General features: G+C 34.5%; 1 protein-coding gene across 14 annotated transcripts in view; it reads right to left on the bottom strand.

The window, feature by feature from the left end:
- The window catches only part of LOC123535350 (ras-specific guanine nucleotide-releasing factor RalGPS2-like), a 138,523-nt gene that overhangs the window by 21,505 nt on the left and 101,988 nt on the right, over positions 1 to 15,030 (bottom strand). For 11 of the 14 annotated variants that reach the window (XM_053524483.1, XM_053524479.1, XM_053524482.1 and 8 more), the window contains one exon: positions 9,621 to 9,753. In XM_053524483.1, the coding sequence (XP_053380458.1) occupies positions 9,621 to 9,737 (117 nt within the window). In that variant the 5' untranslated portion in view covers positions 9,738 to 9,753. Of the gene's footprint in view, positions 1 to 9,620; positions 9,754 to 9,954; positions 10,102 to 10,224; positions 10,638 to 14,441; positions 14,492 to 15,030 lie in introns of those variants that run through there. The other 3 variants (XM_053524476.1, XM_053524473.1, XM_053524480.1) reach the window with 3 other exon arrangements.

Genomic DNA, 15,030 nt, shown 5'->3' with positions numbered 1-15,030 from the left:
AGAATTTCGGCAAACAGTGATTTTCTCTGGGTAAAATTCTCATCAGTAACTTTTAAAAATGGCTAGTCTTTTGGGTTTTAAACAAGCTTGGTACATGTAAATGATTTTCATTCCCCCATACCAGACATCTATCATAGCAGTATTTTTCCTTAAAAGTTGGACACATTCTTCCTTCTAAAAAGAACCGTAACTTTCTTTAGTTCGTATATAGCATATTTGTAGAGTTTTCGCATGTCAAGATCTAATCTTAAGGCATTCTAAGACACCATTCAGAAATCATAAATTATCATCAATTCTTAAAATTTTAATAGATCTTAAAGAACATAAACCTCTTAAAACGGATCCATAATTCCAGATAATTCCAGCAGCACTCCTTTAATTTTCAAGGGGCACTGGTGATTTTTCAAGGGAGCTCTGCCTTCTAGGTAGCACCTAAGTTAATATTAGGATTTTGTATGAATTTTACACTGAAAAATCATTAAAATTGGCATTGTATATTCTGTGCGCCCATAGTAAGATAACGTGAAAGACCTCCGAGGCCAATGGTCGCTGACTTCGAATCACCTGCCCTCTCAACTATGCGCTTGAAATTAAACTTTGAGTGTGGGATTTTCATGTAAGAAAGCCATCCAGTACACTTGCAGTAGGTCGTTTGCTCTACCAAGATGCCCGTCCGTATATAAAATAATGTGGGGCACCTAGGACCTTCAATCACCACAAACCTTAATATCTTTTATCAGAGTGACGTAAACGCTTCATTAATGTTACTAAATCGGCTCAAAATAGCGTATACATCCACACTTATTAAATAGTCCGTGTTCACATAAGAACACGTAATAACTGATACCTGCGTACGCAGTTAATCAATACTGTATAGATTATCCGAATCGTGGAGCATTACTTCCAGAGCTTTGCACAGTTAGCTATTTCGTAACAAATGTTTTCGTCATCATGTGCAGGCGTGTCACTAATTTTGTCCGCACATAATAATTATTCGTAAACACATGCCTGAATATTTTTGCATATCATAAACAAATAAGCGTTTTATTCTGACACATTATTTCTTGCATACCGTATTTTACGAATGATAGAAAAAAAAAAGCAAATATAAAGACTTTGTTGCATGACTGCGGCATTTTCCTTTGAAGTTTTGTGTTTTCTAAATTCTGGTATCGCCACGGTTAGCTGTGCTCTAAATTCCGTTGCACCACAGGCACTTGAAGTTCTATCAATAAATATATGCATTACCATATCCCACCCACCTAATATACTATGAAACTCTATTTCACAACTTTTTGTTTTAAAAAATAATTACACCAATTGATAAAGAATGTTTTATTGTGTATTTATGCACTTTTTTATAACTTTCTTTTTCAGTAGTTTATTTAAAATTTTGGAAAAGGGATCTCTGATGTGAAGCATGCATAATTTAAATAACAAGAGCTGTCAGAGTACAGCAACGCTCGACTATTCAACAGCCTTGTCGATTGAATGAATACGAAATTCGAAAAAGGGGCATAATTTAAAAAAAGCAAAATAGGGTTATGGAACCTGCATAGTGCTTATCAGCTTATGACAGTGGATAAGTGTGTGAAATTTCATTCCATTCCCATTAGTGGGTACTGAGATACCAGCTTACATATAGGAATTTAACCCAAAACTCCAAAGTTTAAAAAGGGGCATAATTTTGTAAAATGCAAAGTTGAGTTATTGACCCTTTGCACTGCATGTCATATCATGACAATGAACAAGTGTGTGAAGTTTCAATCCTTTCCCATTAGTGGATACTGAGATACCAGCTTACATACAAAAACTTAACCAAAAATTTCTATGTTGAAAAAGGGGCATAATTTTGTAAAAAAGCAAAATAAAGTTATGGGACCTGCTTTGTGCATGTCAGATCATGACAGTGAACAAGTGTGTGAAGTTTCAATCCATTCCCATTAGGGAGTACTGAGATACCAGCTTACATACAAAACCTTAACCAAAAAATTCTAAGTCAAAAAAGGGGCATAATTTTGTAAAAAAGCAAAATAGAGTTATGGAACCTGTGCAATGTAAGTCAGTTTATCACAGTAAATAAGTGTGTGAAGTTTCAATCCATTCCCACAAGCGGTTACTGAGATACCAGCTTACATACAAAACCTTAACCAAAAATTTCTAAGTCAAAAAAGGGGCATAATTTTGTAAACTAGAGAGGTCACAAGGTTTTTCTATTATTTGACCTAGTTTTCGGAGGTACGTGACCCTGTTTTGAAATTTACCTAGATATCATCAAGGTGAACATTCTCACTAATTTTCATGAAGATCTCATGAAAAATATGGCCTCTAGAGAGGTCACAAGGTTTTTCTATTTTTATACCTACTGGCCTAGTTTTTGACCGCACGTGACTCAGTTTCGAAACTGACCTAGATATCATCAAGGCGAACATTCAGATCAATTTTCATGAAGATCCATTGAAAAATATGGCCTCTAGAGAAGTCAAAAGATTTTAATAATTTTAGACCTACTGACCTAGTTTTTGAACGCAGTTGACCCAGTTTCAAAACTGACCTAGATATCATCAAGATGAACATTCAGACCAACTTTCATACAGATCCCATGAAAAGTATGGCCTCTAGAGAGGTCACAAGGTTTTTTTTATTATTTGACCTACTGACCTAGTTTTTTAAGGCATGTGACCCAGTTTCAAATTTGACCTAGATATCATCAAGGTAAACATTCTGACCAATTTTTATGGAGATCCATTCACAAGTATGGCCTCTTAGAGAGGTCACAAGGTTTTTCTATTTTTAGACCTACTGACCTAGTTTTTGACTGCACATGACCCTGTTTCGAACTTGACCTAGATATCATCAAGATGAACATTCAGACCAATTTTCATACAGATCCCATGAAAAATATGGCCTTAAGAGAGGTCACAAGGTTTTTCTATTATTTGACCTACTGACCTAGCTTTTGAAGGCACGTGACCCACTTTCCAACTTGACCTAGATATCATCAGGATGAACATTCAGACCAACTTTCATACAGATCCCATAAAAAATATGGCCTCTAGAGAGGTCACAAGGTTTTTCTATTATTTGACCTACTGACCTAGTTTTTGACGGCATGTGACCCACTTTCAAACTTGACCTAGATATCATCAAGGTGAACATTCTGACCAATTTTCAAGAAGATCTCATGAAATATATGGCCTCTAGAGAGGTCACAAGGTTTTTCTATTTTTAGACCTACTGACCTAGTTTTTGACCGCATGTGACCCAGTTTCGAACTTGACCTAGATATCATCAAGACGAACATTCAGACCAACTTTCATACAGATCCCATGAAAAATATGGCCTTTAGAGAGGTCACAAGGTTTTTCTTTTATTTGACCTACTGACCTAGTTTTTGACGGCACGTGACCCAGTTTGGAACTTGATCTAGATAGCATCAAGGTGAACGTTCTGACCAATTTTCATGAAGACCTTGTGAAATATATGGCCTCTAGGGAGGTCACAAGGTTTTTCTATTTTTAAACCTACTGACCTAGTTTTTGAAGGCACGTGACCCAGTTTTGAATTTAACCTAGATATCATCAAGTTAAACATTCTGACCAATTTTCATGAAGACCTGGTGAAATATATGGCTTCTAGAGAGGTCACAAGGTTTTTCTATTTTTAGACCTACTGACCTAGTTTTTGACGGCACGTGACCCAGTTTCGAACTTGACCTAGACATCATCAAAATGAACATTCTGACCAACTTTCATAAAGATCCCATGAAAAATGTGACCTCTAGAGTGGTCACAAGCAAAAGTTTACGGACGGACGCACGCACGCACGGACGGACGACAGACGACAGACACCGCGCGATCACAAAAGCTCACCTTGTCACTTTGTGACAGGTGAGCTAAAAAGCAAAACAGAGTTATGGAACCTGTGCAACGTAAGTCAGTTCATCACAGTGAATAAGTGTGTGAAGTTTCAATCCATTCCCACAAGTGGTTGCTGAGATACCAGCTTACATACAAAAACTTAACCAAATCGGGACGCGGACGCAGACGCAGACGCCGACGCATGGGCGAGTCCAATAGCTCTACTATTCTATGAATAATGAAACCTGCCAATCGCCACCTTCTGGCTTTTATATGGCAGTTGGGGGTTTATCATGTCATTGAAATGTTTCTAAGGGAGGCTCAAGAGGGGAAATATTTTTAAATATTTTAAATTAAAATATTTAAAAAATGTGTTCAGTTTACTGTTTTTAATCATGCAATAAATCAGTTAGACAATACATATGCGTGTGTTACCAGCGAGTATCATCATGCTTGGGAGACTCTCAGGGAACGTAATTTGATAGCAAACTCGCCTCTACGAGGCTCGTTTGCTACCCAAATTACGTTCCCTGAGATTCCCCCGCGCATGATGATACCAGCCGGTAACACACTTTTATGTATTATCTAATTTATACTTATTTGCAGCACTCTTTCTTATAGTAGGGTATGTACGCATAGCGCGGGAAATTTTCGTCCATAAGCTGAAGTGACGTCATGACGTTTCAGTGAATCACAATAATAAAGTTCCACTTTAGTTTTTATCGTTTCTAGCGTAATGGTATGTTCTTTCCGTAAAATAACGATTTTTGGACCGAGAAATATACTTCATGTAAAAGGGACGGACAGAATCTCTCAATGTACCTGATATTTCGTAGTTCACATAAACAATACCACATATAATCAATGCATAAAACGCTAGTTGTCATTAACAGAACGACAGCAATCTGGCACGGGTTGTCAGATAGGTTTTGTCGGCATGGGTAAAATCAACCGAAACGCCATTCTGGTGTGCAAGAAATATTTTTCCATATTGACGTTCCAGTTTCATATCGGGTGCGTGTCGTCAATTGTGACGTCACTTTCATAGATTCATGAATGTCGTCACGTTTTTAAGTTCTTTAACCACGACATTTTCAGTTCAACTCGGGTTAAAGAACAAAATCCATATCATTGATATAATGAATAATACACGTGTAGTAATTATAAAAAGATTATTAGATTTGCATCGAGAAATATGCATTTATTCTTCCTAAAGTTGCGCAGTATTTCTGCTGTAAAAGCGTGCATATTTCTCGGTACAAATCTAATACAAATGGGCTTCTAAACGATCTGTTTACAGACTTAATTATAATTAAGGTGTGCGCATGCATAGTATAAGTCAACTCTGTGCCACTGCGTACATTTTGCTTTCATTTGGACTAATATTGGGGGAAACCGTTAAATGGAAAACCGGATAGAAAATACTACACACTGAACAAAATCTGATTTTCAGTCACATTTAGACTTGCTGGTATACTTTACTCGAATATAAGTAATGTGTTTAGCCGCAAGACTTCGATGAGTGTCAGTGACCCTTGCATATGTTGCGTTTAGAGTTAGTAACATCATCGGTTAGAATGAGGAACATGATATTAAATAAATATTGCCTGTTTATGATAAAACAGTTGCAAAAATATATTTATAAGATTAAAACTGACATTGCCTTCAATCGACCATTGACTGTCTGTAAGTATTGTTTTTGAAAATATGTAGTATATTTTTTATTCTGGAAAATAGCAAAACACTTCTATTTTCTCAATTAACAGACGACTGTTTTTAAAATCTAAATGTTTTAATCAATTTATGCGATTACTTTTAAAACCTAAATACATGTTAATGTAAAGACACAAGAAAATATAATCAAAGTAATTATTATAAATGAAAATTATATAAGCCGCGTGATACTGAGCGATACCGTAACCAGATATCGTCGAGATATGTCACATGATATCGTTGAGACATGACTTACGTTGGAACGTAGTTCTCCCGGAGTGTATATCATATATCATGGCGTACTAAGGACAGATAAATAGACCTGTTATGCTATTTGATATACCATGCGATTACATACACTGAAATATAACCTGGAGTCTTTGTGGTAGTGTAATACAATATGAACATTAGGTCATTAATAGGTATATGACTACTTCAAAGTATATGACTTTCTTCAAACCATTGAGGCTTGGAAGTAATGTGGGTTGAAAAGAAAACCGAGACATTTAAATAGGCAGAAAAACACAAAAAACTTATCTAACTGCAATAAAAAGATAGTCAAGTGTTGTTATGTTATAAACATAATTGATTCAAACTTATGGATGACCTATGAGAAGTTAGGGATAAAACTGTACATTTACTACAAAGTATAGACTTACACAGTCTGTTGGGATTTAACATTTCCCATTTTTTTTTATTTTTTTTTTTTAAATATATTTCAAATTTTCTGTAGCTCCCTTTTACTGTGGCTTATCTCAACAGACTTATAAAATGCGATTTCGGCTTACATAACCTCGATGAGGATTCATCAGTGTCCTAACAGTACAAAGATTTATTGCCCAATGAACAAGTCAGTGTTATGCCATTACCACTGACCACAAGGTAATAAATGAGGCTTAAAACTCCAGCCAGATGTTGAGCTGAGAGAAAATAAACTCTGCTGCTCCATAAACAAGATACAAGTTTTATGTGAGTATTAAACTAGATTGTGTTTCCTTTAAGAAATGTGCAAAAATGGAGAATAAAATGTATAGGTAATTCATATATAAGTTTGCAATTTTATTAACAAAATCAACATGAAAGTGTATTTACTTATTTCCTATCATTGTTTCTGGAACATTTATTATGGAATTTGACTGCCTAAGATAGTAAGGTAACTAAAATGGAATTTAAAACACCGACCAAACCGGTATCAAGAATTCAGTTGCCACCTACAAGTAAGAAAACACTGTGTATCATGTGTGGGAAAATAAATAAAGATCCATCGGACAGACTGCGACTATTCCATAAAACAGGGAAAACTTCTCACTGCTTACTATATTGAAAAGCTTCTTTGTGTTGAAATAAGTGACACATACAGTTTTGCTGACCATGCTTGCAAATGTTGTATGCGAAAGGTAGTTTCTGCAGAGAACAAGTTAATTAAAATGAAAGAATTATTCATGCAAACACAGTCAAATTTAAAAGAATCTCATGGAACTGTATCACAGAAAAGGATGTTAACTACAGGCAAACCAGATTCTAAGCGACCTCTTTTTTCACCCAGTAGCAATGAACCAGCTTTATTACAGGTCAGTATTTTATAAACCATAGTTAATACATATTATTACAAGAATCCTTATTACCGTACTAATTATTTACTGGTCAATAGTGCAACACATGTTTGCCTAAAGACAAAACCATAAAAATAGCTATGCTTATAAAACATACAACATTTCCCGAACGGCTTGCCAGTAAACAGTAAAAATTATTACATGACTCCTTTTATAGATTGTCGATCCATAGTTTGTGCTATTGGCTGGTCTATAGTTCAACACTAAATTTCAATGAAATAATTTGTTCGAGTTCCATAATGCTTTAGATTTTCATCTTAAAAACAGATGAAATGGCTTTCCAAGTAGATGTTATGCATATTTACATGGTTAGAAAAGCACTCCCTACTTCTGATATTGCATATGAACTCTTATAGTTAGAGTATTAAAGGGAGGTTATACAAAACAATAGAGTCAATAAAAAATTCTATCATATTCACGAATATTCAAACCTTTGACAAATTTTAAAGAAAGTTAATATCAAAAATAGGATTTAACAAGAAAGACTGCTGAATAAAATGCTGTACTGTCCCTTCAACACATCACTAAGGACCTGATGGTTAGTGGGTTTTTAATCTAGGTCAGATAGATAGAGTGCCTTTATTCCTCTTGACAGAAGACTTTTCTCCTGCGACTTCATTAAAGACACAAGAGGTGACACAACAATGCAACATATTTCAGGCAGAATTTTACTATCCCGTTGGTAGCTTTGCACAAATGGTGCAACTTCGAATGTTAAGATTTTCCGCTGCCAGTTGGGGAACAAAAAAATACATCCTTTCCAGATTAATAGCCTTCTACTACTTCTTTCTGATTTTCACGAATATTTGTATATCCTAGTTGTTGTAGTCCATATGCTATTGCTTCTTCCATATTACATACAAAGTCTTCATGAAAAAGTTAAAATCACATCCCTTAAACCACTTTTAAATTTATCATTAAATAGGCTTAATTTTAGCTATGATCGAAAAACAATTCTGCACATATAAACTTTCAGATTGATATGATTTTCTGAAGTTGCCAACTACATGTACATGTCTATATATATTAGAATTATTGTTGGTCAGTTTTCAAGCCATATGTTACATTTTGTTACTTAGCACCCTGGTGCACAGCATGTCTTCACTTTGTATCTAAACAGAATCATAATTGATGTAATACATTGCACCATGCCATTGACAGAGACCACTAAAGTCTAATTAACATGAATATGCAATCAGATATGAAATTACAGGGACTATAGATAAAAAAATAATTTTTGTGATTTATAGCAGATATTAATCTATCCTCTAATATAAATTAATAAAAAGTCTTAGAAGGTATATTGAATAAATTGTTTTTAATTCATTCACAAATGATTTGAAGGTATCTTGAAAAAATATTTCAAAATGTTTTTGTCTTTCAATTTCAAATCTCTTCCCTCATTTTTTCTTATCAAGGATTCAAACAACTCATAAACAGAATTAAATTGATACTATTTTGATAAATACATTTTCTATATATTTCAAATTTAAATTGTATTTTATATACACTTACTGGGATATTTTACAATTAGTGAAAATTGATCCCTCTCTGGCTTATTCACCAAGTCATAAAAGCAAAGCACCTGTTTACTGAACCCTTGGGGCAGTCGGCCAAAGGTTACATTACATCATGAACGTGTCTGCAATGATTTCTAATGAGATAGTGATTATCAGAGGGTATGAAATTTGACCGGCTCAGGATCGCATTTGTCCAGTCGTTAGAGACAGAGGCTAGAGATATTGTAAATTTAATGAGAAAGTGGTATCAGAGAGGATTTTATGGCCAAGTTCTTTACAGGTAATGACTCTAACGACTGATGCCAGTCTATACAAAGTATTGAGCTGATATTCTTTTTTTTCAACTGACTGTGGAAAAGCAATCATCACAGTCTTCAAGAACAAGTCCAGAAGAATCCACCATATAATGAGAAATTCAACAAGACCTTTCCACAAAGCAGCACCCTCCGCTATTCCACTCTTTGACAATTTCTAAGTCACAATGGTCATAACTTAGCAAGAATTATGTAGATGCATCATTTTATTACAATTTATTACAAATTAAAAACTTATTATGGCAATGATAACAATTTTCATATAAATTTTTTATCAAATTCCTTAGTCAATTGTTTTTAGACTTAAAGTCATACCCACACTATTATGTAATATGACCACATTCCAGCTTTTGACAGAGGAGGAAGACCCCAAGAGCCCCTTAATGCATTATTTCATCACATGCGGGCACATCAGGGTAGAACCATCAACCTTCAGTAAGCCAGCTGGATGGATGGCTTCCTCACATTAAGAATTTAACACCTCTGGAGAGGCTCAAACCCAAACTGATGAGGGGCCTGTTAAAGATGGTCTTTCCAAATGCAACCGCCTAAATTCCAATGTTTCAAAAAAAATTAAATACAGTCTATGAGTATACGTACATCTGCCATTGAGGAACTGGGCGTAACATAGTCACCGCTGCTGTCCGACTCTGTCAGGGACTTTGCAAACTGTTTCTGTGAGCCATCGGTAGTCAAGATCCGATGTGGTATACTCATTCTGTTACCCTCCAACCTGAAAAGTACAAAAAAATGTTACCCTGTCACCAACAATACCTAAAACAATATTCAAGATTTTGACCTACAATATACAAACAAATATACCCCCTCCCCCAAACTAAAACACAAATTTAACAAAATGTCAACCTTGGACCTGTGATACACAAACAAAATGTTACCCTCTAACACATGATACAGTTTAAACAAAAAATATTACCTTCAAAATAATAACACATACAGAAAATGTTAACCTCCAATTCATGATACACAAACAAAAATGAAAACTTCCACCATAAAATACTGAAACACAACAAATCTAGGTGAGTTTCTAGTCAAGTTGTAGTTTCATTAAACAAACAAGCTGTATTGGCTGCGACCAGAAATGGTTTCACATATAAAACAAAGCGTTTCTAACTGCTATTTATGACGAAATACAAAAACTTTGATAATGTTAACTTTGTAAGCAGATATTATATATTGTACATACGAGGATGTGGCTGTATGAACGTTCGGATGATATCCAAATAACTCCTGAAACTGGTGTATATCCATTGTTAAATCAACTTTATTTTCCTATCTCAATATAAGCCTTATGATACACAAACAAACTCTTTTAAGTCCTTCAAGGTAATATGAAACAAGCCAAATACATTTTATAACGTAAACACGTATTTGTCAATGTCACACAATATACTATTAATACATTAGTTCTGGATTCCAAAATGTCTTAAATATAGTTTCTGGGACTTGGTCCAACTTTCCGTTCATTTTTTTTCTTCAAATATTGCTAAATATTTGTTCAAACAGTAAAATCATCAATGCACTAAATGGTCTTCTTAGCTGACAACAATACCAGCGTTTTATCGTAAATCTTTCTGGATCAATGAGCTTTCATCTGTTTGAAGTATTCCCTGTGTAAAAATTAAATGTTCTCTTTTTTGCTAATCTATAAATGGCTTCAGAAGTCTCCTTTGAATGAAATAATCACTTTCTGTTTATAGGAAAACTTTTCAACTCATGTTTTAACAAAGAATTAAAATTATTCCTAAATGGCTTTGTTTAGATAAATCATTTATGAAAACATCTGATATCCCATAATCTAAACCATCAAAATACATGTAAGACATTATAGGAATATCGCTGACACCCACATACTTTACTTGTCAATAATTTGACTGAAGATTAAACCCTTGTTTATCTTTAATCATAAAATACATTTAGGTAGGCAAACTATTTTTGTTTGTTTGTTTAGTTAAACCTTGAAATTCAATCAAAATTAAGGTGTTCTAATTCTACTTTTCTGTCCTCAATATGTTTTAAATTATAGAATTTGATACAATCTCTTCATTTTTTAAATGTGCTATATCTTCAGAAATGAGAAAACAGTGTCATATAAATTCATTTATTTATTTGGGTTTTACGGCACACCAACATAGTATAGGTTATATGGTGCCAAAAACAGGACTACAAATTTTAGTTCCACATCTCATTTACATCTAAATAAAAACATGAGGTATGAATCAAAACTTGCACACCTGCTGGAATCACAGAGTTACTGCAAAACCAACTGCTAAGACCCTATTAGTCGCCTCTTATGATCATGCAAGGGTAAGGCAGTGGTTCCAATTCTTTTCATACACAGATCATCCCAGAACCACATGGGGCGTGTCATATTAAGCACTCAAAGTCCCTCAAATGATTCAGACATACTGATACAAGTGCCAATAGGAATTTAGCTTGAAAAGCTGGCTGGATCTGGAGTAGGTGTAAGTACTGAGGCTCAGACTCCACCCGTGCCAGTCTGGGGTAAACGTAAGTTCAGAGGCTTTGAGTCCTCTGGGCCAGTCTGGGGTAAACGTAAGTACTATGGCTCAGACTTGGCTGGGGCGGTGTGGGATAAACACAAGTACTGAAGCTCAGACTCCATTGGACAAGTCTCAGGTAAAGATAAGTACTGAGGCTCAGACTCCATTGGGCAAGTCTCAGGTAAAGATAAGTACTGAGGCTCAGACTCCATTGGGCAAGTCTCAGGTAAAGATAAGTACTGAGGCTCAGACTCTATTGGGCAAGTCTCAGGTAAAGATAAGTACTGAGGCTCAGACTCCATTGTGCAAGTCTCAGGTAAAGATAAGTACTGAGGCTCAGACTCCATTGGGCAAGTCTCAGGTAAAGATAAGTACTGAGGCTCAATCTATTGGGCAAGTCTCAGGTAAAGATAAGTACTGAGGCTCAGACTCCGCCAGGCCAGTCTGTGGTAAACGTAAGTACTGAGGCTGAGGCTCAGACTTGGCTTGCAGCTGCAATTACACATGATACACTTTATATTACCTGGCAGGTAAACAATAATTTTATCACCTCCAGCCTTTAAAAGTCATGATAGATAAGATGCTCCACTCCTCAATATTCAGTCAAACCTGTGACACTTAACACCAATGTTAAACCAGGTCAAACTTAAACCTACTGTGCCACTATTATAGTAAATAAAATGTCAACAAAATATGATTATAATTTACATTTTCTAATTCAGCAGGCTTATAAATGGACCATAATGCATTAAGGAATGGCAAATATTCAAAATATTTGGTTAACTTAAACTGAACAGCTTATAAAAAAATTATATGCATACTAATGTATTTTAAGGAAATAAAACTATTTGTTAAAAGAATGTACTTTTACATTATTTAATGGCTAAACCTTTGATAATTCATTTCACTGATCTTGTGTTTTTATTAAGGCTTCATATTTAATTTAAAACAGCAGCTGTCCATATGACAGTCGGCCTGACTATTGGACAACTCCTTAGCTGAACAAGGGCCATAAACTTGCCAAGACTGATGTAATACCAGTAATTACAATTTATTGCAAAGCATAATTTTATTATGACAATGGTAACAACTTGCATGCAAAACTTTAACTCTTGACTGTGCAACCAGAACAGATCCATGGAAATAAAAAAAACCTCTGCAGTCACAAGCAGTTTGGTAAAGATTGTTAAAATATCACAATGTTTTGGTTATCAAATGGATTTTGTTTGTTTGTTTTGGGTTTAACAGCATATATAATTTTTCAGTTAACCTAACCAGAGTCCAGTACAAACCTGGTCTCTGTAAGTAACTGCCAACTTTCCCAATGATGCAGATGTGGAGGACGAATAATTTTAGACATGCAGTGTCTTTTATCAAATTGTCACGGAGAACATACGCCCCATCCGAGGATCAAACTCATGACCCCACATTTCGTAGACCAATGCACTGCCTATTGAGCTAAGCTGGCCGGCTTTTTATCAAATGGAATACTAAAAGAAATACTGCAAAGCATTTTGTGATACATACAGTTGTTAAAAAGTTGCATAGTTGGTTGCAAGCAAACTTTAGCCAATTTTGTCTAAAAGGGCCATAATTTGAATTAAATTCAACCAAGAGTTATCAATCCTGGTTATTTCAGCAGGTTTGATGTGCAAAGTTACATTATCTAGCACAATGCAACGGTTACTATGATATGAACCGTATAAGTGCTCGACAAAATTTAAATTTGGCATCAAAAGTTAAATTCTTATAATGTTACAAATGGATTATACAAATACCATGACATATCATTATGAAAATATTAAACATTATGTAAATTTTTATGCAAATTGAAATTTTATTATTTATAATGCAATTTTTAACCTAATTATAATATACTTACAATCCTGACACCATACTGTATAATTAATATAAATTATCCAACTGTATATTTAACTGCTGCCTCCCTCAAGAATTCTTTTATTATTACATCCCTTCAGATTATGCTATTATGGAAACAGTGTCTATTTTAACAGCAATAAATCCAATGAAAAGCATATGAAAGTTTTTAAGACAAAATTTCCTATAAACAATTAATAAAGATGTGCTGGCACTTTCCTAAGCCTGGTTACTGATATTTGTAATAAAGCTTGGGTCAGTATAAAGGTATGACAATAATTTCACACAAACATCCATAAACCTGCCAACTGATGTGAAATGGAGCTGTCACCTGGCCAAACAACTGACCAATGACCATTACATCTGTCATAAATACAGCCCAGTATATTCCACCGGTTAATGCAAAACTGTTGTAAGTAGTTCATGTAGGAAGTTGTAAATATAGTTTTTAGCAAGGAGAGTAAGGTACTTAATGAAGCTGGTATCAGTTTGCCCAAGGTCTTCTTTAATGACCAGGTAGCACTAAATACAATTAGTCTACATAAATGGGGAAATTCTCTTAATTTACAGTACCCTTTCATTTTCCATCATTACATTTCCCATAATGATTTCAAACATGCACTGAAAAACTAAAAATTGCCATAAAAATTTAATCACTTTTAAAGTGGTTACAACAAAAGCCTGTTGTATTCTCTAATCAAACACATACATTATAAAAGACTTTTGAACATGCACTGCATGATAATAGCACATGCTATTAGCCATTCCTTACTGCACTGAACTTTAAATATCAAAGAAATCTTAGGTTTGAGAGAACCACATTTATTCCAATGATCATTCTTTGAACTAAAACTCTTCCCATGTGTTTTCATGAAAACAACATTACTGGAATCTGTGTTTTCTTCAACTAAAAGCAGAATGATTATACACTGGAAAAAGGTAGAAAAAACTTGGAACTGTCTAGAAATTAAAGAATAAATTCCGATGGTCAAGTATATCTACAAACAGAATTATTAGTTACCTGGTCCCAAAGAGAAGAAATTGTAAATCCAGCATCATAGAAACCCCTAACATACAAAACAGGTAGGGTCAAGCAAGAAAGTCCAACAAAGTAATGGAAGGGTAGGATAGAAAGGAAGTCCTACTAAGTAATGGAAGGAAATGGAAGGGATATCAGTAACATTATCAAGTGTGTTACAGATCCAGATCTGCAGATGATGATTTACAACAATAACATTTTACTATCTCTGATCAAGGAAACAGACAAGCTGATAAAACAAAATGATTGTCAGATATTGTCCAATTAGTGATTACAATAGAACACTTATCTAGTTACATCATTGCCTGGGGCTGTTGGTCAACTGTCCATCTTACACACTTTATATTATATAATAATAAATTACAGTATGCTGAGCTATGATACATGTAATATATTATATAGTTAATATGATAATATTTTGCATAGCCCCAAGTTATAGGACAGGGTATGTTATTAATTATGTTGCAGTTAAGCATTAATACTTCACTTATACAATACTTATATCAACCTTTATTACACTTATATATTATTATATAGATATATAAATCTAGGTAGAAACTGGCAGCTGCAT

The sequence above is a fragment of the Mercenaria mercenaria genome, chromosome 15 (genome assembly GCF_021730395.1).
Source record: "Mercenaria mercenaria strain notata chromosome 15, MADL_Memer_1, whole genome shotgun sequence".
NCBI classification, from domain to species: domain Eukaryota; kingdom Metazoa; phylum Mollusca; class Bivalvia; order Venerida; family Veneridae; genus Mercenaria; species Mercenaria mercenaria.
This window is presented reverse-complemented; position numbering and strand designations above follow the sequence as displayed.